General features: G+C 46.7%; 2 protein-coding genes across 2 annotated transcripts; one reads left to right on the forward strand and one right to left on the reverse strand.

Moving 5' to 3' along the window:
- The first annotated feature begins 1270 nt into the window (after positions 1 to 1270).
- gdpd5b (glycerophosphodiester phosphodiesterase domain containing 5b) lies at positions 1271 to 17878 on the forward strand. The gene is made up of 16 exons (XM_068745129.1): positions 1271 to 1387; positions 6250 to 6353; positions 7191 to 7284; positions 7447 to 7506; positions 7928 to 8026; positions 8439 to 8532; positions 9603 to 9748; positions 10784 to 10866; positions 11776 to 11926; positions 12778 to 12999; positions 13261 to 13418; positions 13509 to 13656; positions 14653 to 14735; positions 15249 to 15263; positions 16036 to 16148; positions 16811 to 17878. The coding sequence occupies exons 1-16, from the start codon at positions 1271 to 1273 to the stop codon at positions 16894 to 16896; spliced, it is 1773 nt and encodes a 590-aa protein (XP_068601230.1). The 3' UTR covers positions 16897 to 17878.
- Positions 17876 to 20982, reverse strand: hspa13 (heat shock protein 70 family, member 13). Its single transcript, XM_068745130.1, has 5 exons — positions 20958 to 20982; positions 20520 to 20860; positions 20133 to 20346; positions 19878 to 20045; positions 17876 to 19748 (listed from the first exon to the last, which is right to left on the reverse strand). The coding sequence occupies exons 1-5, from the start codon at positions 20980 to 20982 to the stop codon at positions 19162 to 19164; spliced, it is 1335 nt and encodes a 444-aa protein (XP_068601231.1). The 3' UTR covers positions 17876 to 19161.
- Between the last annotated feature and the right edge of the window lie 918 nt (positions 20983 to 21900).

The raw sequence follows: 21900 nt of genomic DNA on the forward strand, positions 1-21900 counted from the left end.
ATCCGTGTCGGTCTTTCGTTCATTGTTCGGAGTTGTTGTATCTTAATAACCGAAAGCTGAGGGACTCAACTTTATTAATTTGAAATGATTTAATCACATCATTTAATTTCCATACGTTCTTCGTCCGAGGTCTACCCTGCCTTTTTTTCTATAGCGAGTTGGGATAGACGCCAGCAGCTCCTGTGACCCGCTGGATGGAGATAAAAAAAAAAAGTGGAAAAATTATTTTAAGGTTTCTCATCTTCAAAAAAAAACTATACACGACTCTAGGATCCATTATCATCAGAGGACCTCATCGTCGCCCCTGGGGTGGGCTGGCGACCCTCTCCCCCTGGGTCGGGCCCTCTCCTCTTGGACCAGTCCTGCTAATGAGAGCAAATATGGCTTCTGCTGTAGATGCTAATCAGCAGCTGCCAACGCCTGGGACGGGCTGATTACAGCAGGAAGACTGTAGTCGGCCTTAAATGCTCCAAAGCATCAGATGAGACCAGCTGTTCATGATAAACGGCAAGGGGGGGGGGGGGGGGGGTCAGCAGTTAAAGTGCTTCGTTTGTGCATTTGTTTGCGCTTTCTAGCCAATTGTTTGGCTCTAATCCGCAGAGCTGTAGTCCATAAATAATTCTGAGTTCATGCTTTCGTAACACGAACAGAACCGTAATCTGTGTTTTGCATCTGGGACAGAAAAGCTCCATTGTGTCGGGGATTATGGAGAACTTGTGACGGCAGTTACCATCGCCCTAATAGTATTACTCTTGATGGCGCTGATTGTGTCGGTGCTGAATCAGAAGCAGCTGCTGAAAGGGGCGGGGGGGGGGGGGGGAGTTCAGGTTCCCTGGTATCTCAGCACGGTCCACCCCAAAGCAGACGGGCATGGAGGGGCTGCGGCCATTTTTTGTTCTCTACGTTGACGTGTTGTGCTTAAATGTCGCCGTTAGAATAGAGCCTCGTTGGCCTTTTGTTTGCCTAGCTTTTGTTCCACACCTGACACAAAAGGAAGATGGGGGGGGGGGGGGCTACACACTGCCTTCTGACCCACGTGTGGTCACTGTGGTAGTCATTGTCACTGTAATTTGATGTTCAATGGACGGTGGGTTCACCATGTCCATTTGATTTAAAGTTCCTTTACGTGTTATCTGGAAAATATTTATTCCGTCAATATTTCTTTTGCTCTCGATAGTTTGAAATCACCATTTTTTTTCTCTTTCCCTTACAGGATACTTTGCAGTCAGTGGGATGTTCGCGCTCTGGAGGCGGGGCTGACTGAAGGAGCATGGTGAAGCACCAACCCCTCCAGGTCTACGAGCGCCAGCTGTGTTTATCGTGCATCACCGGGATCTACGGTTGCCGCTGGAAACGCTATCAGCGTTCCCATGATGACACCACTAAGGTGAGCGTGGCTGGGAAGAGAGGTCTTATGAATGATTGGGGGGGAAAAAAACAAACAGTTTTTACAAACAATGTGCAAATCAGTGCGTGTTTACATGATGGTCATTAGTTGCATCATCAGCTGGCCTACAGAACGTGACTCTTGCATTCTCAATATGGAACATAAAGCGGGAAGACGGCTGAAGATGAATGTTTTTTTATCCACGAGGAAGACGATGCAAAAGGCGAGATCAGGACTAGCGAAGGATCGGAGGAAGAAACCGTCACTTCCCTCTTCCTGTAGCCTCCAAATGTTCTGCTTTGAATTCCTAAAAGCTCTGCACTCTGCCACACATCCATTTTAGATAAAAGAATACATTTGGTGGATCCCTTTTCATGTTTGAGGGCCAGGTGCGTTAAATTGTCAGCGCTAATTAGGGAAGCAGGGATGCTGATGCTGCTGGCGTTCACTGCTTCACATGTGCCGACGGCCTGATCATGACATTTATCTCATTCGGATCATTTTCCATGATGGATGCTCAAGCTGTCCTCTGAGGTACCCCCCCCTCCCTCTGTGATTACCACTTTTGTCTTCTCCCTACTTTTTAGTCTATTTTTGGAATGTGTCTGTGTATGAAATGAAAATGTTACGCTGAATTAAATAGTATTTGTCGCTGTTCCCATTAATGGAAGCATTTCCACCGCTCTGATAACGAGATGCTTTGTGGGAAGCTCCCCGTCTGGAAGAGACTCTCGCACCTCCTGGTATCGACACGTTTTCTCTCAACATTGATTTACAATGACATTTACAGCATTTATCTTCGACTAAAAGTATGTCCTTGCCGGCTTCATCCCCGTCCAATAACCTTGAGCTTTCGCACAGTTTACATTCCAGTCCACATTTGCCATCTTTTTGTCTTTCAGCACATTTTTAATCTTGAGTATTTCTAAATTAATTTTAGCTATTAGATGATTTTTTTTCCAGATGCGGATTTAGTACGCGTTTCATGCTGCATTCATTCTGTTCCAGAATCAGACTACAGGTAGATAATTTTGGGAAAACATGTATTCCTGCAAACAGACTTGCCTGACATCAGTTCTCCTTTTTCCTGATAAATTATATCTTGTATCTTCTTAACATCATGCCCCGCACAAGGTCTGCCATTGTGACCTTCGCCTTTATTTCCTAGCCTACCGGTACTCTGTATTTTGGAAGGACACACTGTCTATGTTGCTGCAACAAACTCAAACACACAGCACATACCAGCGTGTGCGCTGGGACGTGTGATTTATTTATGCCTGCATGCTGCAGACAACAATCCAAGGACACGTACAATAAACTAATGTCAATCATCACATGCACACAAAATAAAATCATGCATATGCATCTGACCCATATTAAGTGTATAAACGGACGGGAGCGGGAATTTTGTGGCAGGGATTGTTTTTTTTTTTCCTTCCTGTTTGCAGGAAACTGGACACTGTCGTTCTGTTTCCTGCTGGTTGTCTTTCAGGCCAGCTGATAGGCCGATGCTGAGTCAGCGTTCTCTCCTCCCGGTGTCCATCCTCTATTTTGTCTGTGTGGTGGTGGTGGATTGCGCTTGTCGTGACCCCCCCCCCCCTCTGTGGAAGAAGCATTCGCTCTACAGCCTGCTGTCAGACGGGAAGCGATTTGTTTCCGCCCACGATATGCTTTTAATTCGTTTCAGCCAAAGCGGTTATTTCTACATAACGAAGACAAACCGTGCCGTCGTCGTGTGTTGCCTGATGACGGCACCGAGCTGCCGCACGCTTTGTTTAATTCTCTCTGTGAGGGTTTTCCTTTTTGAGAAAGCTCCCCAGCATTGACAACCAAGTTATGTAAGGCTGCATCTTTAATGAACCCAGTAAACAACCAATCAAGGACGGCTATCGGATACACGAAACCGGGACCTGAGCGAATCACGGAAGCATGAGATGTGAGAATACCAGAACAACCGTGAGCTCATCCATAATCCAAGTGGATCACGCCACCTCGCTCCTTTCTTTGTCTCCGTTACGGCAACCCCCCCGTTTTCAAGCTTCTTTGTAGGAAAGACGACTTGTGTCACGCGGTGCAAGCTGATCTGGCCTCTCAGTAATAATTGAAAGTGTTTCCATTTGATCAGTTTAACGTAGACTTCACAAGCTGTGCGGGGTTTTTCTGTCGGTGATCTTGTGAGCTTCATTTGCCCTGGCCTGTGAAATACTGGACAAATATTACTGGACAAAGGCGGCACTGTTGCCTAGGAATAGCGGTTACACTTACTTTGCTGCAGGAATGATGGTGATCGCCACAGAATAGCAGGGAAGATGTGACAGTTATTCATGTTTGCTGCAGAGACGTTCCCGTTTCTTCAGTTCTTTTGAAGTTTTTTCCTGAAATGATTTCAGTTTGTGGGATGTCTGTTTTCATGAACGTGAACATTCGTGTCCATTCACATCAGGGCCAGTAAGCCAGTTGTTAATCTAAGGGTCAGCAGAGGTGAGATTGCATACCAGCGTACAATAAGATGCTTTTTCTTCACTTCAATGATCACCTGTCGTCTTTAATTGTCTTTTTTTAAAACCCACTATCAATAAAAAGTACTTATCAAGCATGTAAAAAAAAAAAAAAATTCTCAGGTGACTTTTGCTATTTAGGCAGTCACATTGGTTGTTGACCCATGAAACATGAGGAAATGTTGAGTTTGCAGCATTTCGGGCTTTGACATGCGTCTCTGTTCCGTGCTTTGCTTTGGTAGTGGACAGCAGCGACGTGTGAAATGCAGGGACTTATCTGGATCGGCTCGGGAATGTGACGAGGGACCGAGGTTGTTGAAGACGGAGGCCCGTGGGGCTTCTTGCGTGCGTCTGGATCGGCTCGGGAATGTGACGAGGGACCGAGGTGTTGAAGACGGAGGCCCGTGGGGCTTCTTGCGTGCGCCTCGCAGGGAAAGAAGTGCCATCAAAGAGGCGATGACGGCTGCTGCACGCGAGCTGAAAAAGGAATCCCCGTTCCACCTCGCGTTTGTTCACACGTCCCTTCATATTTGCGTTGGTTTGTACTACGCTTACCAGCAGGTCGAGTTAAGGCCATATTTTCTCTCCACAGTTTTGGCACATTAGATGTGAGCATGCCGAGTCATGCCGAGTCAAGCTGTCGTCTATTTGAAGGCCTTTACGAGTATATTTTTCAATTCTAGTGATTGTTCTGTTTGACTCGAGGCTAAGTTGTGAATCAGATGCAAATGGAACGGCCATTTGCATTGTTTATCCTTTCATTATTTGTATGTCGAATCAAAAAATAGTGGGACTGCAGGCAAACATAAAATATCCTCTAAGGAATCATTGATTGATGTACAATTGCTCTATTCGAGCCAGAATTGCGTGATTTAAGGATACCATTTCCTTTTTAGCCATCATACCTCAGAAGATCAAAGAGCGCTCTGTGTTTTTACCTCCTTTGCCACACCGCCGCCGCTCCCTCAGGGAGTCTCTGGTTGCATCCATCACAATCAAAGGGGCAGGAGGAGGTGCGGGAGTGAAAGGGAAGGAGGCGAACAATGTCTCCTCTCAGGAACGAGGCCTGATCTCCCACGTGTTTCGTCGTAAGCGACCTTGGGAATCCAGGCCTGCCTCCTACGGAAACCGCCGTTACCCATTTTTTACCTTCAAGCTGCCTGCAGGTTAATATGCATGGGTTCAAACTCTGCAGTGCGAGTTAAATAATGAAGATAAAGAGATAAAGTTTTCTTTTCAAGGTTCTTTCTTTGCTGTAAAAACAGCCAAGACCATTTGGTGCAGTTGTTGTTTGACGCAAAAGGACCTTCTTACATAGTCACAAAACCGGCGGGGGAACAGGATCGAATCGGCATTCCTTCGGAGTATATTTTCCTTGTTTTGTACAACTGATGTTGGTTATGTCCAGATATTAATATTTTAAGAATCATGATTTCCACATAAAATCTGACCCCAGGTCTGATTTGGAAAGCTCTGAAAACAAGCTTGAGTTTGAAACACCATCTTAGGAGGATTTTCAGCAGTGGATTGAGTTGCGGATCAAAACTTCCATGTACAGGAATTTTAGAAGTCACGGGTTGCGGGTACAATTCCTGCCGATCTTTTCATGTCAACTGGCTTTATTCCTCCAGATGAAGGTCCAAAGAGTAGATTGCAAAGACGACATTTACTGAAAGCAGATGTTGAAGGGTAGGAACATACTGAAAAGCTCTTATTGAGCCGATGGTTGTACAGCAGATTAAAAAAGGATTTCCAGGCGTTGCCGAATCAGTGAAGGATAATTACTAAGTGCTTGAAGATTTCTATACACAAATGGGGAATAAATAAATAGATCATTATTAACAAATCAGACTATTTATTGACTACTTCCACAGACTGAATCCAGCAAGAAGAGACTGGATGCTGTCTCCGCTCTTTTGAGTTGATGTTACAGCCAACGACTAAAGTTTCTTTGCATTGTGAGAGCGGATGTTTGAAAGGTTGGCAAAGGATGAAGCCGGTTTAATTTGGTGCCGCAGAACAAAAGTGCACGACAGACAATGACTGTAATTAGTCAGCTTGCATGTGAAGTTAATAAAATAATTCCTCGGTAATGAGCGAAGCGTACGAGGGAATACGCTCTGCAAAGGTCAGCTGCGTTGAGTGACGCCCGCCGCAATTAAGTTTGGAACAAAGTTTACTTTTAATGACTGAAGATCAGGCTTAGAAAAATAGGACTTTGTGTTTGTGTCAATTTGTACAAAATCATGACGGCAGTGGAATTTCTTTTCCCTTTTGGTTATTGCAGCTTCATTAATGACTTGAATCGTGTGTATTTTGTCAGGTGTCATGGATTCACACCGTTGATTGTTTGTGTGTTTGCAGTGGGAGCTGTTGTGGTCCCTCATCCTCCTCTTCACCTTCTTCCTGCTGCTGGTCTGGTTCTACTTCTGGTGGGAGGCGCACAACGACTACAACGAGTTCAACTGGTGAGTAGCGGGCGAACGAGCGAGAGAGAGAGAAAGGTCGGCTCAGAGGTCTGGGTAAATCAATTCTATCACCGTTTGTCATCTTGTCGATTCCCTAAATAATCACTTCAATCCCCGCCCCCCGCGTCTTTAAATACCCTTTTTATATTGATTAATGTTTGTTTAATATGTATTTTTTGTTTGTATGATTTGTTATTATCTGTAAAAGCACTTTGCGAATTTTATGTCTAAAAAAAGTGCTATATAAATAACGTTTATTATTATTATTATTAATCTGGGTGCAGCCCACAGATTACACAATTACATTACTGAGATGAGTCGCACGGCATTTCTGATTTGCAATCAATCGACTTCTGGTACTTTTACATGTTTGGAAACTAAAAGCATTCCAGAACTAAGTTTTATGCAATGTTTTCATGCAAAACCAAAAACTAAATTTTCCTTCAAAATCCTTCCTTTCTCCGCCTCTTTTTTTTTTTTCCTCAATTCCTCTTTCCTCTCTAAAGAGCATCTTTCCGTTCCTCAAATGACATCCACAGTCTAGTTTTATCAAAAATCGAATTAGCTACGGACAAATGTCCTGCTTTCTAGTAAGGGCCTCGCAGCGATGCCGTCCCTGCCCTCGTGGGTTCTGCTGATTTTGGTAGGGGGGCGTCCCAGTCCATCTGCATTATATTAAGTACATGCACAAAGGGCCCGGAGCGTCGGCGCTGCTGCCGCTCCGTACCGCTGGAGTCACCGTTAAGGCTCGGAAGCAATTGGTGCTTCAGGGCTCAGCTGTCGGGTCAAACTCCCACTGACACTCAGAAAACCCGTTGATCTCCTCTTCCCCTCCAGGTTCCTCTACAGCCGGTCGGGGGCGTGGAGTGACGGCACCGTACCCATCCTCGCCACCACCGCTGCTGGCTTCACCTACATTTCATTTTTAATGGTCAGACCTTTAAGAAATATCCTCTGTTCCTAATGAAGCCGTGACGTAGACTGTGACGGCGGCTTTTGGGTGTGACGACGCGGAGCAGCTGCACGTCCGTGAGGCTGCAGGTTCGGTGGTTAAAGGTTGTTCTTGTCCCTCTTTGTTGTTTCTTGTTTTCAGGTTTTAGCACTTTGCCACGTTGCACTTGGGCAACAGCTGAATTTGCACTGGCTCCATAAGGTAATACGATGTTTTATTTTATGTCTCTTATTTGTATTGTTTTGTGTATTTATGGATGGATGGACAGTGATATAGATAAGATATGGGCAGACGGAAGATAGTGGATGAGTGATTTAAAAACTAGGAGGTGTGTGTGTGTGTGTGTGTGTGTGTGTGTGTGTGTGTCTCCTGAACTTTTGAGTTTGGATCTCTTTGTCCCGTCAGCGTTGTGAAAGCCCGGTGAACGACCTCATCTAAAATGATGTCAGCAAACCAAACACGGTTCAGGGTGGGAAAGGCCCGGGAGTTGTTGTGGGGGTTGTTGTGCCTTGTGTGTGTCTGTGTGGATCTGTGTGGGTCTGCGTGGGTCGGCGTATGCATTTATCCAGAGTGACAGCCTCTCTGCCTGACTTTCTATTTCTCTCGTCTTCTGTCCACACAGATTGGAGTGACTGCTGCCCTGCTTGCCACTATTGCCGGGGTGATATCTGTCAATCAGACATGGGGTCAGGAGTGGGACGTCGTCCCCGTCTCCCTGCAGGTCAGCAGACTGAGACGGAAGGAAGCCCTGAAGGCACCTCTGATCATGCGTTAGGCTGCATTCTCACATTATCCCACACATCTGAATCGGGTCACTCTCGTATGTGGTACGAGATCAGATACAAATACGATTTGTGGTCATATGACATGAATGCAAATGGTCAGTGAGTGCTTGTGGCTTTTTTTTTTTTTGCGTGCACCTATGTGCCGAGCGATGTCATCAGTGCAGAATGGAAGGGACGACAAGCAGAGAGAAATGGGACACCAATAATCTGACCTGCGCACAGAGATCTGAAAAGTTCTCGCCTCCTTTTAAACACATTTCTTTACCTTTCCATATCAACTCTTTATTACCATCTCTTCTCCGAATCCCGCCTTCATCCTCTCTCCTCTGCCTCGCACCTTCTGTCCAGGCCACCGGTCCGTTCCTGCACATCGGGGCTCTTGCTGCGGTCACGGCGCTGTCATGGATTGTAGCTGGACAAGTCGTCCGTGCAGAAAAACCAAGTACGTTCGCTTCTGCGGCACAGAATTGCATTTTCTCTCACCTGCCATGACCGTCTGTCACACATCCACGCACACGCAGGAAGAGGTAAATGATTAGCGGCGATGTCGACAGAGGCCGGGACCTCACCCGGTGGGTGTCGGAGATAACGGACATTCCTACAGGACTCATGTGATGTTTTGCAGCCGGGACACGTTGGACTGTTCTGCCAGAGCGGAGGACAATTTCTGGGGGGGAAAGCAGCTAATCCTGCTTCTTCTCGGCGCTGCTGGAGTGTAAAGTAGAACCAAAGCTGTCTCCTCTGAAGGAATTACAGCCAGATGGCAGTACGTGTAATTAAAAATGCAAGATGATGTAAATCTGTCATTTAATTGTTCTCCTGGGAACAAATCAAAACTATCTACTGATGTTTTAGTTCAACCGCCTCTTTAAATACTAAACGAATTATCAAAATAATTCAAAGAAATGTCACAATTTTTAAAAAATAAATAAATATCACACTAACTTTTACTTTTTTTTACTGAAATTCATTTTTACCAGGTTGGTACTTGCTAGAAACATGTTTTGTTTCACTACTATGTATGGAAAGTATTTGCAGAGATAATAAGCAGTGCAAAAAAAAAAAAATCAATCAAAAACAATTAGAAGAAGATCAAAGAGCACGCGGGTTTATAGGGTTTCCTCCCTCCACCCATGCGTAACGGGGTATGTTCAGTTGGAGCTGATCGAAACCCACCTGCTGGAGTTAAATTAAATTCGACACGTGCTTTGCAGACGCCCTGAAGCTGTGCGTCTCAAAATGGCTTTCTACACTTTGATTATTGTTGCCCTCTTGGAGACGTCAGACGTCCTCCTGCTATTCTTCCGCCGTGATTGAAGTCATGATCTATCCACGTCTGCACAAATGGACTTTTTCCCGAGACGGGGGGGGTCTTTCTAGAATAACCTGCTGCTGGCCACATTCTGGTCGTATGATCCATCGTTCTTCCTCCATATTCCAATCTCTACTGAATTTCCTTTCCCGTTGAGGATTCCACTGACGGAGTCGTGCTACTGTCTGTCCTCCTCGCAGCATTCCAGGTCCTGATCGTCCTGCTGTATCTCGCTGTGTTGCTGGGACTCTACGTGGTGCCCCTTTACATCACCTCCCCCTGCATCATGGACCCGTCCGCCCTCAAACGGCGTCCCGATGTCTTTGGCCACCAGGGAGCCCCCATGGTGAGACAGCTGACGTGTTGCATGCATTGCACATGCATTCCCTGTCCATCGGCCTGATATCTGCCCCACCCTGACCTCAGCTGCGTTAGCGACACTCTTTCGACAGACAGGACGGCTTTATTTCATTTTTGTTCACTTTTCCATTTTCTCCTCTTCTGCCCGTCCCAGGGTTATTCTCGTCTTTTAATGACCTTGTGGTCGGTCATCTGAAAATAATCCGCAAACATAAGCGAATGAGAACCCGGAGCCTGAAGCTCTCACAACCTGCTGGGGGTGACGGGGATACATTTCCTCCTGGATTTTTTTTTTTTCTTTCTTCTTCTTTCGAGTTCCGTTTTGGCGCCTGGTGCCAAAGAGCATTGCATAAATTGCTGATCGTATATTGTGACGCGTCTGTTTTGATCGCCCCGTCCCTTTTGCAGATCAAATGTTAGATTCCGGTGTCCCGTCAAAAAGCCTTTTTAGACAAAGGATGCTTCCAAAAAGCCTTGTTGAGGCCTGATTTATTTACACAAAAGCACATTCTGTGTTTCAGTCTTTGCTCTTACGGTGTGTGAGGAGGGGTTTCTGCGCTTGGTACCACGTCGGTCTCGGTGTTGTGCAACACTTGGAGGGAAAAACAAAGTGGATTTCTGGTAATTCATAACTCACTGGCATCAAAACACACCCTCCCTCTTGCGGTATTTGTGTAAAGCGATCGATCCTCACAGTGGAATCTAAAATTAGGAGTGGCTCCGGGAGGCTGTGAGAAACTCCCGCAAGGAAAAACGGTCACGTGAGTTCGCTTTCACAGACGGCTGCAGAGTATTGATCGAATCCTCTTTCCTATCCTGGCGGTCACGGGCGTTATTCACCGGGTCTGATAAATGATTCGAAATGATTGATCGTGGCTTAAGCTTTGAAAGTTAAACAGTTGTCCTCTGTCTTCAGAGGAAGGATGCGTTACGGCAGTGTCCCTCATCAGCACGTTTGTCTTTGTGTGTGTGTGCGTGTGTGTGTGTGTGTGTGTGTGTGTGTGTGTGTGTGTCTCTCCAGCTCGCCCCAGAGAACACGCTGTGGTCGTTCCAGCGCGCTCTGCAGATGAACGTCAGCGGGCTGGAGGCTGACGTGGTCATCAGGTACATGCCCGCTCACACGCAATCCAAGCAAACGGTCTGTTAAACAAATCATTTATATAGACCAGAAAGGTGCTCAATAGGGCGTCGCCCTTTTAATTCAATTAAACCCTAATCAATATTCCAGTATGACCTATGTGCCGTCTGGGTTGTGTGAGGATAAACATTCTGCATCCACATCTTTATCTGGATCTACTTCAAAATTCAATGTTTCCACTGTTGGCACAAAAACCCATCGAGCAGTTTCTGTGTAATTGATATAAATGTTCTAATAAAGCCGGCATCATTCCAAAAAAAATCCTGACTCCTCCTTTTATCTAGATCCCTTTTAAGATGGCATCAACATCCATTTGCTTTTCATGCATAATAAATTGCCAGAGCAGTATATTATCATTTGAACAGGAAGTAGATGGGGGGGGGGGGGGGGGTTATGACATCATTACGATAATGGGAGGAGGCGGGCCTCTTTCTCAGAGAGGCACACTTGGAGGTAGAGCAGAGGATAGATTTCACACTGGCTATATTCTGATAGACGGTGGGTGTGCATGTCTGCTCATGCATGTGCAGCTGCAGGATGTGCGTATGCTTTCGGCGCCGCACATTTCCTTTCGTGTATTAAAACCACATCGGCGACACGCGTGCGCGGCTCAGTCCTTAAGGAGGTGAAGCAGGTGTGTGATGGCTTCAGGTTGCTGACAGGTGAGCTCCAGACTGGGCGGAGTAAATAAGAACTTTTCTTCTACGCTCCCTTACATTTTAGTCTCGTCTGATGTGTTTTCCTGCATCTTCTGCACTTTGGCATTAAAGAATAATCAGGCAAATTGCACAACTGTATAAAGTTCTGCATTCTAAAACATCTGACATGCATGTAAAAAAAAAAAAAAAACGGCACCTCCCCCTCTGATCTTTTAGTTTGGACGGCGTTCCCTTCCTGATGCACGACCGCACGCTGCAGAGGACCACGGATGTGGGGAAGGTTTTCCCGGCCCGGCGGGCGGACGACGCATCGCACTTCAATTGGACTGACCTACAGCAGCTCAACGCAGGACGATGGTTCCTAAAGGTACTTCCTGCTAGCTGATGCGAGGCCGCTTCATCTGTATTTAACAGTGTTGTGTGCAGCGACGTGCGATAAGGGCCGTGCACCCATTCAGTCAGCGCGAGTCCCTCTTTCTCTGATCGTTCGTGACATCTTCTCATTTCATCTGAATACTGAGATCCATTCATGCGTCAGAGATGCTCTCCTGTATCTGGATCAGCGTCGATCAGCGCTTCAGGATAATCCTTTGTTTCAAGTGTGAGACTATTTTGCCTTTTAGGATGAAAACACGGCACCGAAAGGCCACGAGAGTCCTGTAGAAATACCGCTCTGTTCTGGTTCCGTATTATCCACTCTGCATAGGTTCATGCATAATTATACAGCACCATATATGAGAGGAGGATAAATTCATGTTTGGTCGTTATTCACAGATTATGTAATTGAGTCGATCTTTATTTTCTGTCTCTAAATGTTGTTGTTGTTGTTGTTGAATACCTTAACTTCAAAGAGAACGAATTGCAGTAAAAGAAAATATTGGCCGTAAAATTTTAGTGTTTGAGTCTGATGGTTAAATCAAATCGTCTTTAAACTTACAAGGCTTAATTTCTATTCAGTAAAATGAGGCACTGAAGACAAAGGAGAAGCAGCGGGGAAGCAATAAAGGAAGGAAACTATTTATATTTCCCGTAGGCGTTCTCCAAACACTCCGAAGAACACGTGGATGGATTATTTTATCCCAAGCAACTTTATTGTGAATTAATTATTCTCCCCAGATGCGCAAAACAAAGGCAATTGAATTTCTTGCAGCGGGGAAGTCGACACCATGCAGTGAGAGCTCGTTTGATCTTCATCCCCCGTTGGCGTCTGTGTTTCAGGATGACCCCTTTTGGATGTCGCGCGTCCTGTCCACACACGAGAAGGATCTGATCGCCAACCAGAGTGTGTGCAGCCTGGAGCAGCTTCTGAAGCTGGCGTCCTATCACAACGTCACTGTGGTGTTCAGGCTGACCAGGCCTCCTCTGGAGCACCCCTGCTACCGCAGCTGGATTAATGATACGCTGCAGGCTGTGCAGCAATCTGGTGTCCCTCAGAGCCTGGCAAGTATAGAAAGAGCTTCTGACCATGCGAATGTGATGCTGTCAAATAGAGAACAATCTATTATTTTATATCTGGGTTCAAACGGCATAAATGTGAAGCGTGGATACGGACTGTGACGGAAGCCAGACTTGCCTTTGCATTCCAACGTGATGCATTTGCACCATGTGTGTTTCCTCACCCGGATAAGATTCCCTTCATCCAGATCGGGTTTTAATGCGGGTGTAACCGGGGTCATGAGTAAAAGGATCCTTGTGGTGCAGGTGATGTGGACTCCTGATGACCAGAGGGCTCAGGTGAGACGGCTGGCGCCCGGTCTGATCCAGACCTCCGTGGACAAGCGGAGTCCTGAAAGCCTCCATCAGGACGGCGTCAGCCGGCTGCTGCTCAGATACAACGAGGCCAGCGCGCAGGAAATCGGGTAGAAACGCTTCACGCGATCCTCGTGCGTTATCAGATCGGGCACCGTAACACACAGAGGTTTGCATTCTGAGCGTGTGACTGCTTTCAGAAACCTCTCCCAGAGCAGCATCGAGCTCACCCTTTACACCGTCAACGAGCCCTGGCTGTACTCGGTGCTGTGGTGCAGCGGCGTGTCTTCGGTCTCCTCCGAGGCCCCGCATGTCCTCAGTAAGGTGCCTTACCCCGTCTGGCTCATGGTGAGGACGGTTCGTCTTCTTCCCTGCATTACAGCGCTCACCTGACACTTGGCAATGAAGCCCGAGTTTAATTCTAGAACAAAGTTTGAATACATTTCTTTCCTTTTCTCATATAAAGAAAACCGGTTTCATAAAGTAATCCCAGGTTTAATAACTGCCAATCTGAAATGAGAACCTTTCCCCCTCGGCTTCAGCTTCATCTTCTCTGTAATAATATTATTAAGGGAGCAGCTACGAACCGAGCTCGTCTCGTCTGTTTATTTCCTGCGCTGAACACTGTCCTCTCATTTTTGACACTCAACGGAGATTCCAGCACTGTCCAAAGACACTCATCATCATCATCATCATCTTCATCTTCGACTCTCATCGCCACCCTGATGCCTGCTGTGGGTCAGGCTGCTGTTAGTTCATTTAAATCGAGTTAATCCTTCCGTAAGACGCTCTTCAGTATATTTAGGCCCTGGACAAGGTCTGTTTGGGCGGGTTCTCATCTCCTCATGCTCCCGTGCATGACGAGATGAGAACCCACAACAAACAACAACAATCATAAACTCCGACTCTCATTGGCGGAAGTTTAGAAAAATAAAAATCCTAGCAAAGTATATTAATATTGTTTGAAACAGTTTGTGTCGGGGGGGCAGCATGGTGGCGCAGTGGGTGGCGCAGTTGCCTTTAAGAAGATACCGGGTTCCTCGCACCACCAAAAACATGCAATTTAGGTGAATTGGCTACACTAACTTGTCTGTAGGTTGGGTGTGTGTGTGTGTGTGTGTGTGTAATTGTTTGTCCATGTGATGAGCTGGCGGCTCATCCTGGGTGTAGCCCCGCCTCTTGCCCATAGTCAGCTAGGCTCCAGCAGAACCACAACCTGGATTTCAGACAGGCTGCTGCTCCTCTGGATTGTCTCGCTGATGGATAGCGCCACCCGGTGGTGGAGGCCTCCACTGAGGGGAAACCCAAACCCTTCATAATGTGTGTGTGTGTGTGTGTTTGCAGAGACCAAATGAATACCGCCTGATGTGGGTTTCTGCAGACGTCGTCTCCTTCGCTGTCGTCATCGGAATAATCATTTTCCAGAAGTAAGTGCAGCCGTTGATCCGATGCAGCGAATCGATCGCAAAGTTATCATCTCTGTTTTCTCCTGTCGTTCAGTCACACCAAACACAAGTCATTTAGCATTAAACACACACACACACACACACGTCCCGCTCTGAAGAACGTCTTTAAATGGCAGCTTGTGTGTAATTCTGCAGTTTCTTGTGTTTTAATCACTTTATTGATGATTTGATCGATTGATTTTATGATGGGGATGACAGAGAAGATGCATTTTGAATGAGCTACAGAAAATATGTTAAAAAAAAAAGTTCAGCCAGTATTTCTTGTCTTCTGTTGGCGACTGTGGTCGTTTGTTTCCGTGGTAACTCCAGAGAGGAGAAGTCCTGCTGCTGTCTATGGGATGGCGGAAGCTGCTGTTTGGTTGTTGGCTCCGAGCGACCCTGAAGCTAAACTGACCTCTCTTGTCCTCTTCCTCGTTCTCTCTCTCCTCTGCATGCTCTTGTCCTCCTCTGCTGCATTCTGGCATCTTCTCTCAGCTATCACATGATCAGGTAACTGGGTCACCTCTTCTGGCCCGAACTCTTCTCTCCTTTCCCTCCATTGCAGTCTCTTGCTCTCGTTATCCCCCCTCGTCCGTCGGTTGGATCTGTTCTTCTCCTCTTCACATCATTTCAGACTCTTTCTTTATTCCTTCTCTGTCTCACCCGAATCCGTCGGACCGCGCTGCTGCCACTTCCCTCAAAGTCACAGCTCCCGTCTTCGTTCGCGTGGGCCAAGACAAATGAATGCTGTCCTCCCATGACGCATTAAAGAGATTTTAAATTTATTATCCCAGTAATACAACCGAATGACGTTGAGCCAGACTGCAGGCCTGCGTTCATTAAGGGAAGTGCTTCAGCGTTAGCCTTTATCAATGCTGATGACCTTAAAGTTTGAGTTTTAAAGCCTCCTGTGCATTACTCAGACTTCATTGTGATTAATGCTGTCCTGTTACATTAGTAGAAATCTGTAATTAATGCAAGTTTTTTTTTTTGGGGGGGGGGGGGGTTGAAGCTAAAATGGAATTTTAATGTGAAGGAACTAAATTCCTCCGATACAAAAATATCCAATTGATCTGAATCAGTCATTTTCTGCATAATTGACCAACACTGGTTAGATGAACACAGAATCTAGTAAAATGTTCTTCACTTATTAAATATTATGCATAACAGGACGGCAAAAATAAAACGTTTTTGTTCTTTGTTCATTCTAAATAGTCTTATCTGCAGAATAGCACATATTTCGGTATAGCTGTCTTCTAAGGAATCCTCTCTGACCCCGCAGATATCGGATGAGCGGGATGCGCAGCTACAACCCGGAACAGATCATGCTGAGCGCCGCCGTCACGAGGTCCAGCAGAGACCTCAACGTGATGAAGGAGAAGCTCATCTTCTCTGGTGAGACCCTCATTCTGTGATCTGTTGGTTGTTTGTTTGGCCTCTGAAACAAATTCCTCTCTTCACGCTTGATTTTTAGTTACAAAAATAATTCTGGACCCTTTTAGGGTAAAGATGGGAATTCTGAGTGTCAAGGCGCCGAACTAGCATGTCACCGCATCCCCAGCATGCATCTGTCTGAATGCCTGTGAATGCTCTCGCTCCTCCTCTTCCTCTCTTCCACATTGAAGGTCAACCCCAGTAGCGGCCTGTGTGATGTGCGCCACCCTCTGTCCATGCTACCACCGGCGTGACTTCCTCTTTTATTCCATGCATCCGTTGCATCCCTCGTGATCTGCCATTTCTCCAGATCCTCTGCCCTCCTTCTCCTACATCCATTCATCCCTCCATCATCCATCCAACCCTTTGTGTACCAAACCTCCCCTGTAGTCCTCCCACTGGAGTCAACATCTTATAGGGCCCCCCCCCCCAGTCTGTGTAGACGGCCTCTAGTACTGGGGGAGCAAAGGTAAGTCTCATCAAAGCCAGCTGTTTGTTTCCCATTCATTTAGCTTTTAGCAGCTTGGTTTTTTTTTTTTGTGTGTCCTCTTGTGAAAGTGATGATTGCGGAACGCCATCACCGAGAACACTGACTTTGTTTTTAATTATTTGGCTCCCTCTAGAGGTGGGGAATGGAGTTGGCAGTGCTGAGGAGTTGTACGGAGACGACGGCTACAACTACTACACCAATCAGGGCATCAGCCATTGATCGGGATCAGCCAGTGTGAATCCGGTTTCACAACGTTCCTGTGTCAGTCCTCCTGTCCTACTGATTTAGCTGACGGACTTCTGCATCTGACGTAGAAAACATCCTCCCAGTTGCTTTGTGAATATTCTGTTAATATTGTTTTTTTGTTGCTTGTCAGAGATACTGTATATCACATAGGACTACATGCACTTTTGATCAACAGAACTCGCCAAACGCATCGGTCCGAGAGGCCGCTCTGAGTTACAAATGCCTGCTTCTTTTAAAGATTCGCTTCCAGGTTCTTATTTTAAGTGAATTTTCCAAAGTGGTTTTTCTTTTTTTTTACCACTGTACAGAAAATCCTCTTTATTGCAGCATGAGACTAAACGCGAATAGCTCGCCATGCTCCTTGCCTTCTGGCAGCACTCCAGTGTGCTGCTGTTCATCATATTGCTCATTTTAATATTTATTACCGGGAAAAAAAAAAAACCCACCAACAAGCTGTTTACAGACATCCTGCCTTCTCTGAGTGAAATATTCCGGCGTCGTTTGTAAGATAATTCTTTTGATCGGTGGTGAAAGCCACTCTCCTCGCTGATCGATGGAAACCAGTGCACTGATCATAGTGAGCTGTGCTCCCAGGAGGACCGGCGGAGCTGGTTTAGAGGGTGAACGTTCATGCTGTCTTTTTATGGTTACTGTGATTGTGTTTGGATTTTCTTTTTCGCGATGACTATGATGTTTTGTGGGTTTTTGTTCTGTCCGGCTACATATTTTTTTTTACCTTGTGTGCAGTGCTATGTCGAAGCGAGATGCTTCGGCCAAACGGGATTTGTTTGAAGAATGTGACGTGAAACTGCTGAATGAGTAGCAATGCCCCCCCCCCCAATTTGAACACGTTAAATCTGTATCAGTGCTGATTTACACGATGCTTAGGGTGTAAAACTGATTGCTGTAAAGCAAATGAAGTGAAATATGAAAATAAAGCTTGAAGCTAACTGAAGAGGCGCTGCATGAATCATAAGGGGCATCACAGGGTCCAGATTGCTTTCTGTGTTTTCGTTAATTACCGTGCCTCGGAAGTAAATGCAGTATTTATTTATTTATTTGTAATTACAAGAATTCTATCTTTATGAATGTGGGTCCGCCTACGAGGGTGTGAATGGATAAAAGACACAGGTGGATTTCTCAAATAAGAAAATGTTGAAATCTGAATTATATTTGGCGGAAAAGGAACCGTTTCGCTTCTTGGACTCATGGACAGCAAAAGTCTCGTGGTTGGTTTTTAATAGTCCCTGAAGGCGAACAAGCAGCCTTAAATTTGCCCCCAGGTTGTATTACATCATCCCGAGGAGATAGTTACATTTGCATTCTCATCGTCTTTTCCCAAAACAACTTCTGAAAAACATCTGGAACTAAAAAACAAGGTGTGAAGGGAATGTAGGTAGGTGCATTTGGTGCTACGTTGAATTTCTTTTTTAATACTGTATATACAAATACATCGAAAAGGGATTTCCTTTGTACTTCAACACTTTTTAAAACACTAACGGCACCATTAAGCAACGCTTCGGTTTTCCTGCGGGACGACCAGCCGACCTTCTTTGCGGTTAAAGTAGGCTGTCGTACTTTCCTGGAAAACCAAACTGGAAATTCTCAAAGTTCAATAATGCAGTCCGTGTCACACAAAAGGCTGAGGCGATGCCATTGATTTTACGTTTTAGAGCGCTGCAGAAACATTAAGGCTTCTCCCAACATGCGCTTCATGTTAACCGAGTCCTCACGGCGCCCTGCAGCAGGCCTTCAGTCTGAACCGCGCTTCACTTCAAAGGAAACAGCAGCAAAACAAAGCAGAATGTGTAGAGAAGGACATTAAATGCACACATCGGGACAGTTCATGGGCATAAATAAATAAATATCTTGACGTGTGCTGGCAAGTCTTCAAGTTAAGAGTTGCTGTTCCCTGAACGGAACATCATTGGAGCGTCTACCGTGAATAAGCGTCCCTCTTTGATAGGCTCCTCCTTCATATTTCACGAGTTTCTCTTCTTATTTCTGCTGAGGCGACAAATTGTGGGTTTGGTTCTTCTTACTCTGCATCAAAACAGGAATGTTGGCACATTGCAAAAATCACATCACTCGTTTTCCCACACATGACAAAGCGAAAGTTGAGCTGATGATCGTTCACCTCGCTGCGGCAGATTGTTTTTTAATTAATCAAGAGAAGCATTAAAACTACTCGGAATCAGTAGCGAGATATTTGTATCTTTTTCTAATCGTGTGTAACGATTAGTTGAAGTTCGTCTTTCGTAGGTGTCTGTTTGGAATCTCTATAGCGCTCACTTGTAAAGGCCAGGAGCCGCCCACGATGCCGGCTTGAATGGCCACGCCTGTAACCACCGCCAGGTCGGGGTCTACAGACGTGTTGGGCTCCTTCCCAAAGTACTCGCTGATCAGCGTCCTGATCCGGGGTATCCTGGTGGACCCGCCGACCAGGACGATCTCATCCACGTCCCGCTTGTCCAGGTGACCCTCCGCTAGCACCGTCTCGATGGGAGCCAGGATCTTCTGGAACAGGTCCTCGTTGAGCTGCTCAAACAGCTCGCGGGTGATCACGGCCTCGAGCTGAACCGGAGCGGGAGCCGGAGCGCCGCCTTCTGGAGGTTCGGCGCCGTCGTCGTCATGGAGACGCAGGGGAACTTTGATTGCGACGCTGGCTTGGAGGGTGAGGTTGAGCTTCGCGGCTTCCACAACCTGTCGGAGTCGGTGGATGTCCTCTTTGAGCGTGGGTGCGATTCCGAATTCCTGCCGGGCGCGCTCCGTGGCGTACTGGAGCAATCTCTGGCTGAAGTCTTGACCTCCCAGCTTGTTATTCCCTGGATAAAAAACACAGACAGACATCGACTTTAGATTTGGCCGCTGCTTCTTTTAGCTTTAAAAACAGATACTGGAGGCGGTTGCGTCGCGTCCCGTCTCTCCTTCCAGGGCGCAGCGGAGCTCATTACCTGCCATGGCCCTGGTGAGGAACATGCCTCCCTGTTTGTTGAGCAGAGAGACGTCCAAGGTTCCTCCGCCGAGGTCCACCACCAGCACATTGAGCACGTCGGCCTTGTGAAGGCCGTAGGCCATGGCTGCAGCCGTGGGCTCATTGATCACGCGCAGGATCTCCAGGCCTGCGAGGCGAGCGAAAGGGAACATTTACCTTAATCATCCAAAGACGGTCCGGAGGGGCAAAATATGTAAAGAGGAGGAGCCTATACCGGCGAGTTCTGCCGCCCTGACGGTGTAGTTCCTCTGCCTCTCGTCAAACTCCGCTGGTACGGAGATGACAGCTCTGTGTATCGGCACACCCAGACGCCGTTCCGCCATCTTCCTCATCTTCAGCAGCAGCCTGGATCCCACGAACTCTGGGCTCACAGAGAAGGAACGGTTGGAGAAGACAAGGAACTCCGCGCTCCCGTTATTGTTGATAACCTGGAAGACGGGGAAAAGAGCGGAGGACGAAGCGATGAGAGAAGGAAGGGTTTTAAAATCATCATCATGTGCTCTTACATATACATGTACACATAATGTACACATAACGTGTAACACTGTGCTCACAGAAGTAGAATATTTACATGCATGTACGTATCTGGTAGCACATTCACCTTGAACGGGTACCGGGCGCTCTCCTGCTCGAGGACTTCCGGCTCGAAGACCTTCCCGATGAACCTCTTGGCGTCGTAGACGGTGTTCTGCGGGTCGCCGTCCGCCAGATCCACGGCTTCGTGCCCGGCCAGGACGGCGGTGGCGGTGAACGAGACGGCGCTGGGGATGCTCAGCCTCCCCTCTTCGTCTGCGATGACTTCCACTTCCCCGCTGCCTGCGTGGAAGACACCGACGGAGCAGAAGGTGGTGCCTAAATCCAGGCCGATCACCTTCGGTACGGGAGGCGGGAGGTACTGCTGCCCCAGGTAGCCAGCCAGGAACAGGGCGAGGATCACGGAGCCTGCGGCACGGTAACAACACGCGCATTACAGACAGGCTAGCTCGCGTGTTAGCATTCACCGGTTAATTAACGGAGACAGATAGCTCACGTAGCTTACCGATCATTGACATTTCTCCCGACATGATCAACACAATAATTGGTCGTCACGTAAAATTCCACAACGCGTCGTCAGAAGGCTCACTTTGCGGATGAATTGTTTCCGGGTTTTTTAATAAATACACGTCGACATTTGTTTGCGCCAAGGGGAAGCTGGGTAATGTAGTTTGCGTCATGCAATATGGCCCCCAGCGATGAGCGCAGTGAAAGCTTCCTCTGTACTACACTTACTGCTGAAAAGAAAAAAACTACACTTCCTGCTGACGGTTGCGTCGGCGACGTAAAACGCGTTTAGTGACGTCGCTATGCTCTCAGCCAACCAGAGGAAACCAGGACAGTCCCCCCCTTTGATAGTTTTTCAAAGTGAATTTAAGGAAAATATTAACACCCCATCTCTGATTTTCAATACACTGTAAGATCTATTCAAAGTATGAATTATGTGTTCCCGTATTTTCCTTTCTATTTTTTTTTATTCTGTTTTATTTTATTTGCCCTGAAACCAACATATTGAATCTGTAATTACATATTAGGATGTTTTACTTTTATTTTCCGCTAGATGGCGCATTCGTGTATATATAAGTCTAAAATATATGTACAGTTGAAGATGAATAAATTTAGCTCGCACAGCAAAAGTAAGGGTTGTTTAGTGTCAGGGTGAGTGTGTGTGTGCTGTTGAGTGTCGTGTGTGTGGGTGTGGGTGCGTTGGTCGCCCGATGGTTACAAACACGGTTGACTCGCTGCGCTCGTCAACTCGTGTTTGAGGATCTCTGTGTGTGTGCGTGTGTGTTGTTTAGTGTTGGGGTGTGTGTGTGTGCTGTTGAGTGTCGGTGTGTGTGTGCGTGAGTGTGTTGGTCGTCCTCAACAGCATGGCAAAGTTGGATGCCGAGGGTTGACTCGCTGCGCTCGTCAACTTGTCGTCTGCGTTGCAAAGGCAATAGCCCCTT

This window comes from Brachionichthys hirsutus, chromosome 11 (assembly GCF_040956055.1).
Source record: "Brachionichthys hirsutus isolate HB-005 chromosome 11, CSIRO-AGI_Bhir_v1, whole genome shotgun sequence".
NCBI classification, from domain to species: domain Eukaryota; kingdom Metazoa; phylum Chordata; class Actinopteri; order Lophiiformes; family Brachionichthyidae; genus Brachionichthys; species Brachionichthys hirsutus.